Below are 8,431 nucleotides of genomic sequence, written 5' to 3'. Positions count from 1 at the left end.
ACATATGTGCTTTAAATTGGTTAGGTTTATTCAAATATTTTTTTAATATAATGGAGAAAAGTAGAAAACATTAAGATAGGAAAAAATGAGGTGTTTGGTAAATAATTGTTAGCTAATTGGGTTAGTGGACTCAACTAGTTGATATCATTAGCTGATTGTAGAAATATGTTTAGTAAATTAGTTGTTAGCTGATAGCTGATTACATATAAAATGACTTTCTTAAAAAGTTGTTCGAAAAAATTATTTTGAACATCTTTTTGAATTTTAACGTTTTGTAGCAATAAGTTGATATAAAAAAATAATTAATCAAACACTTATATTGATGATTTGACCTCAAACAATTAATAGTAGTCAAATAAACTAAAATTTAGTAATAAACTGCCAAAATTGAAACAACCAAATGCACACCCTAATTAAAGATTGTGAAATGAAGAAGACCTAACTAATATTCTAAAGAATAGATTTTTCTTTTTCCTTTTAAAAGCATAAAATCTATTCAGAGTTGGGGGTTATTAGGTGCAATCTCATCATGGGGAGGTTATAAGCCAGAAATAATCATTCATAATTTTTAAAGCTGAAATAATATTGATATTTTGTCATGTTGTTGTGAAGGAGGGAGATCAGCAAAATTTTCTATGAATGATAAATAAAAAGTATATTTTTCATATATTAAATATACATTATTTATGTATTAAATGTACATTATTTGATAATACACAAACTTATATATACTTTCAATATCAGTACTCAAATAATGTGCATTCAGTACATAAATGTACGGAGTATATTTTATTTATGGTCCACACAGCTGTGTGGACCTAGTCCATGAAATAATGATTGGGTGTGGCAATGACAAGAAATCTAGGTAAGTGGCAAACTATGAAGTAGCAAATTTCCATTCATTAAAACCATAGAAACAAACTACTTACATACATTATAAAAAACAGTGGCCACAGCCCAATACCATCATCATAGCATAACCAGAGATTACCTAAACATATCATTATACTAAGTAAAGCTAATTTCTTGAATTCCAATTATATGTAGAGATCAAGAAATTTCTGTATGAGCAGTGTAGGACTAACAATTTTCCTAGCTATGCTCTGCTATCTTTTGACCCTTACAAGGTTAACTCTGCTTCTTAGAAGAATACCACAGTTTCTTCTGGCAAATCAATATCTTTTCCTTCTCTACACCCTTCTCTGTGTCTTCTTTGCGACAGTCCCATCTCATCCCCTTGGCTATGGTCGCAATAGCGTCTATGTAGAAGCTGGATTCTTGAATTATTGCATACTTACTTGGTCGCAAAAGGCGATCCATTTCTAGAAGAACATACTTCATTTCACATCTGCATAGTTATCCCAGTGAGCGGGTTACAAATATAGTCCCCACATTTTTTCGCTTTTTGGGCAGTATGGATCCATAGAAAGAAATCGAGAAAGGGAAGAACATATTTGATATTGATAATGTCGTTACCTGTGACTCTCAGCAGTAAACAGGCCATCTAGGTGAAGAAGATCGTAAGTTCTAGGATATGTGGAGAAAGCCTCACACCTGCGAACAAAACAATCGAATGCATAAGCATGGCTTCGACACAATAATGAACCGAGTGACAAAAATGTGTTGCGGGCATACCAGTCATGGTGTGTCCCAATAAGACCTCGGTCATACACCACTGGAAGTGTATTTACACTGTAAGAAGAAACCACGTTCATTACCCAGAGGGGATCATCAATGAGAGCAGCAGCGAGACCTCCAAACGCTGTGTTCATGTCCATCACGTTTCGTATTTCATCGGTTCCAAGTGCGGGAAGCAACTTCTTGTAGTGCTTCACTCGGGTCTTCCATTTGCTATCGTCACGTTTAAACGCGCTACCACGCCCTCCATGAACATTAGAAATACGGTCTGGAGGAGTATGCAACCTCTGTGGCCATTTCGGGAGGGATTCTAATGACGCTACTTTATTGGACTTTTGGTTTGGTACAACAACACAGGGCCGAAGTGGCGTGTACCATGCGGAATCCGGTTCAGTGCCATCATCGCATTCCGGAGGGTAGGTACCCGGGTTATCAAACTTCTTATAGCAACTGTTGTCAGATGATTTCTGCCACACAGCAATGTCACCCTTTTTGTTGTATGGCTTGAAACATATTGAAGTTAACAATGCTTGCAGTTTCTCGTAATCTGATTTCTGCTCCTCAATAGTGGAGTTCCATCCTCTCCAACGACGCTCATAGTTAACAGGAGGACCAGAGAGGACCCAGAAACCTCCAGGGCGCAGTATACGATGTATCTCAAAAAGGTAAAGTCCACCTGAAAGGAATAAGATCTTAATTGGTCAGGACCATTTAGCGGAAACGTTCTTCGGGACCATTTACCGAATTCAGTACACTCATTCAATAACTTAACTACTTAAGACACAATCAAAAGCAAGAAAGAATCAACTCAGTCATATATCAATTACCAAATTCAGTCCATGGAATCAGGCATCTTGAGCAATGCGCAATATCAAAAGAACTTGAAGGGAAAGGAAGACGTTGTGTTGAAAGAATCCCCAAGATGGCAGGTATTCCACGTTCCAATGCAAACTGAACTTGAGCCTGGTGATTATCTCTTGGTGCAAGAGAAACTGTTAGGATCCCACGATCTAGCAAATCCCCTCCCCAGCTGGCAACCTATTTATCAGGAAAAAGTTAATCTAAAAAAAGTTTACAATACTTGACCAGAGTTAAAGCAAGGGAAAAATGAAATTAAGGTTGAACTTTTCAGTAACTGTACTTTGGTGCCATCCAGTATTACAATCTTTCCAGAAATCATGAAATAACAAGCAATAAATATCGACTAAGTTTGATGAAAAAGCATTTAATTGTCAAGCCAACTTCAAGCAAAATATCTCTAAAAACAAAAAGAGGCTAAGAAATCATCAAAAATAGAAAGCTTTGTTTTTTACTTCTGTCAAGCCAACTTCAAGCAAAATATCTCTAAAAACAAAAAGGCTAAGAAACCATCTTAGGTATGCCATTGATTAGCCAAGCATATGGCTCTTTATTCTTTAATGTATGGATCATTTATTTTTTTAAAAAAAAAGTTAAAAGTAAACAGTTTCAGTGCCTTGTAAGGTAACAGAATTTGAAAGATAAAAAACCAAGAGCACTTACCCCACATCCGGTATCAATGGCAGTCCTAATTGTCCCATCTTTCATAGCCGGAATCAGATTTTGCATCACATCAACATAATGGCTAACACCATTTGGAAACATAGTACCTCCCCCAGGAAAAAAAAACTTTTCACCTTCTTTCCTCAGCCAATGCTGATTTGATTTTTGCTTATTAATCCAATCAAATGGAACATTCCTGAGACAAAGATTGAAACAGCATGTTAGCCTTGAATGGGAATTCAAACCAGGATCCAAAGCTGCCAAATTGCTTTAAGAGAAGACTGCTCTATGATAACAAAGATCAAGAATACATTACCTGTACCAACATTCATTTTTACTATTTGGCCATCTGATTGACAATTTATAGCCTTCTGGAGGAGGGATCAAGCATTCTTTTCTTTCAAATATTGGAGGGCAGTGGCGTTCCAAGAAAGATAATCGATGACCGCGATACCTTTTCCACCTCTGCAATGTTAACAATACTTTAGCCATATTTACCGTTATATTATAACAACCCTCAGCCACAAACATTGCCTTCAGAGCATGGTAATAGTAATCGGATATACCTTTGGATCTGTGCATGGAGTGTAGTCCTGCAAGTCAGGACTGCATTCTGCAAAGGAAGTGGCGTTTATTTGCAGTGGGCAAACAGCAGGTTCCTTGGGATACCCAAGGGCCTTAGCAAGATCCATATTTACATATCTCCACCCCTGAGAGCAGAAGATTCCACCAAGATAGAATGAAAGACTGCATAGCACAACAAACAATAGTGCCATGGCGACTACACTGGAACCTTTTTCTGGTTGAGATGTGGGTTTCCCATCGTTATGCTTCATGGTCCCAAATTTTATTACCTATCTGCACATGAACATATCAACTTCTAAATCACTAAGCTTTACCAAACAATAAATCTATGATACTATAAGATCATTTAAATTGACTGCTTGCCCGGAAATTATCAATAAATAAATCCATAAAGAAGAGAAAAAAAAAAAAAAAAAAAAAAAAAAAAAAAAAAAAAAGATCAAGACCACTTTGAAAATAGGAGGAAAGGATTCCAACACTTGGCAATTTCAAGAATGGCATCAAATTGACATAAGACATTGAGTGGACCACAAAGAAGAAAGAGCTGGAGTAGTATTAAAACTAAAAAGAGCAGCTCACCGAAAACAAAAATATGCACTACAATGATGTTTTATATAGAAATGCAGAAAAATTATTAAACATATAAGAACATTAAAACAAACATTGAATTGAATTTATCCAGCAATTTAATATCTGCCTAGCTCAAGATGGAAATTCTGTAAACCATATGATATGTAAAATGCTTCAACTTGTTTGAGAGATTCAGTTTGAAATCAGAAATAATTACTTTCTTCAATCAAAGAGTGCAGAAAGAGCAACCACAACATTAGAAGATTATATGCTAGATAGAAAGAGCATCCACATTAGAGAAGAACAGAGGACAACCCAGATCAAATGGTCGAAACTGGCAATTTAAAACTAATACAAACATGTGATCTGAATATCTGATAGTACTATTAGTGCATTGAACTTTTCCTGTCACTTTCCCTTTTGTTTTCCACATGTTAAGGGCCCAAAGCTTTATGGAATTGGTGGTCCTAGTGATGACCAACCATGCTTCTTTGCCTCCTAGGGCATTGAAAACAGGCAAATAGAAAGGAAAAAACCACAGTCCATTTCAAACACCTAATCGATATCATGCAAAAGAGAAACCACAATCAGGGAAAGTCTCAAGCAGAACACTTGCACCTATGAAAACAATAGCCTGAAGGAACTAAAGAAAGAAAAAGTTGCCATTGCTTAAAATATCAATGTTGACTAATCAGTCCCCTTTTTATCTTATCCCATACGGTATCTCTCCAAAATTGAGTAGAGATATTGGAACTTACCCTTTTTAGGTGTAGCAATCACACCAGAAGAATCAAGAACTAGTTGCACAGAATAGAAAAAAAAAAAAAAAAAAAATTAATTAAACTTGAAATCCTTCAATGAAAATCCAAACCAAGGGGAAATGATATCCCTTTGGCAAAACTAAAGAAATCCCAATTATACTTATCCAAGAAAGAGAAAAGGGTCATTGAATGTGAAAAGGACCTCAAAGCGCCACAATGCAATGGCCAAGTGGAATGATCTGACACGAAATCATGGAACACAGAAGTAACACAGAGCCAATAATACAGCTCCAGACAATCAATTTTAACACAGACATACAAACAAACAGAAAGCGAGCAAGAAAAAAAAAATAGAAAAAAGAAGAAGACAAGAAGAAAGTACCTGTGGCACTCGATATCTGACAAACAGGGAAGACCCAATAGCCCAAGATTTGTCTCCCGCTCTCTGCCTGCAGGCTACAGGGAAAGAAATGCGGAGAAAGAAGATATGGAACAGAGGCAGAGAGCCCAGAGTATGAGATATCCGTGTCACTTCACATCACATACGCGTATATAAAAGAAATGAGATGAAACACAAGGAAGAAGACGAAGAGATAGGAAAGAAAAAAGATGACTTGTTGAATTAATATCGGAACCCATAAAAACAAAATTTAAAGAAAGAAAAAGCAAAGAGTCTGAGATCTTTATGACTCGAATTTCTTTCGCCTTATCCAATGATATTTTTGTCCCTCTCTCTATCCTTTTCTCAGATTGTTTGAACAGTGCCTCGCTAGCTGTCTACTCTTCAATTCTTCATGTTCTACAGCTAGCTCATGCTCTTATGTTTTTTACATTAAATTTCTGGATTTGTGTTAGATTAATACTAAATTTTCAAAACCCTTGTTCTATTGCTTCTTCCCCCAACAAGTTAAATTTCAAATTCCAAAGATAATATAAATCACGATGACTCAATAAAATAATAGACAGAACTAAATGTCGGTACACACAAGAGATCTGTCCACTTTAAATTATCTTTGTTCTATTATAAATGAGGTAAATCACAAATCTTCCGAGCAGTCTCCAAGTAGTCTCATTCTTCCTCTTCTACCTCTCTCTCGAAAAATTTAAAGCGATCTCAACCAAATTAGTCTGACTATTAGATAGTAATTACAAATTTTCTTCGTGTCACTTAAAAATGAAAGAATTTATCTAATCTTTGAATAATAACTTGTATATACAAGTTTTTTTTTACAGCATTATTGTCGTGTAGTTGGGTATAATTGTGTATATTACAATTAATTTTATGTATATAACATTCATTATAATTGAACAATTTTACAATATGCCGACTCTATTAGGTATAAATAAATAATGTATGAATAAAATGTAACAATAATGTATTTAATATGTAATAAATGGTCATAATGTGGAACAGGTTTTTACGTCTGAAAAAAAATAAATAACAGTACGTACGTACCAATGGTGGTATGGAAGTTGAAGTTTCCATACTGGTTTTGGCAGACAGGTTACTTAATTTTCACCTACTACTTTTATTTATTTCTTTCATAATTAAGTTTGAATCTCAAATTTAAGATCGTACCACTTATTTTTCAAAAAAAATTATGATATGTGTCTCGCTTTATAAACTACTAAGTGTGGGTCATTCTCACTTGATATATAACATTTTTAATTACACTTTTAACATCTCACGAATAGCCTTAGTGATAGATAAGTGTAATTACTACTATTACTAAAACTATAGACTTCAAATTCTAATATAAGAAGCTTATTAGGTCAGGAAGTTGGTCAGACAATTTGTGTAAACATATCACAACTTGCTAGTCAATTTAGGTAGCTTATACAACTTTTATAGTAGACTATCATAGTTGTTTGATATTTTGCTTAAGATTAACTATAATGACTAATTAATAAAAAGTGTCATGTCACCTCGTTTATAAGGTGTCGTCATAAACTTAAACCTCATTGTTATATGGTCCAATATCATATACATATAGTATTTGGGGGAAGGAGTAGTGACTATATGAGAACTTGCATCAAATAAGAATGTGCGAACTTTAAGAGTGCACCACACAAACTACAAAAATACAAATTATGATATGTAAAAGTGGAACTCAACAAATCAACATCAAAAACTATAAAGTTTCAAAGTGCACTTTTAGGACTCGTGAATTACACTTTTTAATTACTATTTTTGTAGTGCACTTTTCATATTTTTTGAAATTTATTTTAAAAAATTTTGAATTATAATTTTACATTTTGTAATTTGAATGATACATTTTAAAACCTCGCACATTTTTACTTTGCCCCATTTGGTAAAGAAACTGAAATGTTAGCTTTGCCGACACATTCGTTTGTATTTGGTTAGTCATTACGTTTGTTTACTTTATGCTCTTGACTTTATTTTGTCCATTTGTAGATTCTCAATATTTTTAAATTAAAAACAGTAAAAATTGTGTTCAGTGGATTTTCTTTATAATAATAACTTTAAAGTAGAAAATAAAATTAAGTTTTTTTATTAAAATTTATAAAAACCAGCTGAAATTTGTTATTTAAAATTGGAAAAAAAAGTCTTCACGATACTGTTCGCATTTGTTTTTACTTGTTAGCTATGTATAAATAAATAAATAAATAAATAAATAAATAAACAAACAAACGAGAAGTATTTCCATAATGAAGAATTGAAAATGGGTTGGAGCTATAAATTTTGTATTTTTTAAAAAAATCCATTGTATGTAATCACACAATTGATTTTAAAACATGTGTCAAAACGGTGAATAGAGTATGTCTTGTAATCCTAGCTATTAAATTATTCTTTGGATCCGAGTTCACCTTGCATACTGAATGTTCACAATTCAAATTGTGAACATTCAGTATGTAAATTCTGTATTTTGAATCTGGGCCTATGGTATAATTGTTGGTCCTAACTAACAAATGATCAAAATGAGGTAAATCAGAGTAGACTGTCCATAGCTAACCAGTTCAAACAGAAAAAAGGTCAATTAACAAGTCTCAAAAGAAATCAAATTTGGAGTCCGCACGAGCTCACTAGTTTAGTATGCAGTATTTGAAAGAAGATAACAAAATATCAAAATTCGACAGCGATAATGTAGGGCGTGATTTACATCATCCCACACACTTTGTCGGACCGAAGTATAAGAGCCTTTTAAATTGAAAATTCAACCTTTTAAGAGAGAAAATTAAATTAAATTTAAAATCGTGTAATTGTCTAGTACCATTTAATCTATGCGTATAAGGCTCTTAGCGTGCTACTAGAAATGAGTGAATTCCACCCTCTCCGTACGTGACCTTTAATATGAAAATTTTTCAATGGATATGAATATATAGGTCATCTTAGC

The 8,431-nt window shown here is 33.9% G+C and overlaps 1 protein-coding gene across 3 annotated transcripts; it reads right to left on the bottom strand.

The window, feature by feature from the left end:
* Positions 1 to 870: 870 nt before the first annotated feature.
* LOC109149770 (probable methyltransferase PMT20) lies at positions 871 to 5,749 on the bottom strand. 3 transcript variants are annotated; one of them, XM_019297743.1, is made up of 8 exons: positions 5,458 to 5,749; positions 3,726 to 4,013; positions 3,476 to 3,624; positions 3,160 to 3,355; positions 2,466 to 2,676; positions 1,636 to 2,314; positions 1,477 to 1,554; positions 871 to 1,348 (listed from the first exon to the last, which is right to left on the bottom strand). In XM_019297743.1, the coding sequence occupies exons 2-8, from the start codon at positions 3,993 to 3,995 to the stop codon at positions 1,129 to 1,131; spliced, it is 1,803 nt and encodes a 600-aa protein (XP_019153288.1). In that variant the 5' UTR covers positions 3,996 to 4,013; positions 5,458 to 5,749; the 3' UTR covers positions 871 to 1,128. The 3 variants fall into 3 exon arrangements, with proteins under 3 accessions (XP_019153288.1, XP_019153286.1, XP_019153287.1); XM_019297741.1 differs by having other exon boundaries at positions 3,726 to 4,017; positions 5,458 to 5,747; XM_019297742.1 differs by lacking the exon at positions 5,458 to 5,749 and adding an exon at positions 4,532 to 4,646 and having other exon boundaries at positions 3,726 to 4,017.
* Between the last annotated feature and the right edge of the window lie 2,682 nt (positions 5,750 to 8,431).

Source organism: Ipomoea nil, unplaced genomic scaffold (assembly GCF_001879475.1).
Source record: "Ipomoea nil cultivar Tokyo-kokei standard unplaced genomic scaffold, Asagao_1.1 scaffold2159, whole genome shotgun sequence".
NCBI lineage: Eukaryota > Viridiplantae > Streptophyta > Magnoliopsida > Solanales > Convolvulaceae > Ipomoea > Ipomoea nil.
Note: the sequence above shows the minus strand (reverse complement) of the source record. Positions and strands in the feature narration are given on the sequence as shown.

Bases quoted from the DNA above. Each gene is read 5' to 3' on its own strand.
- LOC109149770 (XM_019297743.1), bottom strand. From the start codon at position 3,995: ATGAAGCATAACGATGGGAAACCCACATCTCAACCAGAAAAAGGTTCC. The intron at 3,625-3,725 runs GTATATCCGATT...TTAACATTGCAG, and splicing joins CTCCATGCACAGATCCAAAG to AGGTGGAAAAGGTATCGCGG. The intron at 1,555-1,635 runs GTATGCCCGCAA...TTTTGTTCGCAG, and splicing joins ATTGGGACACACCATGACTG to GTGTGAGGCTTTCTCCACAT.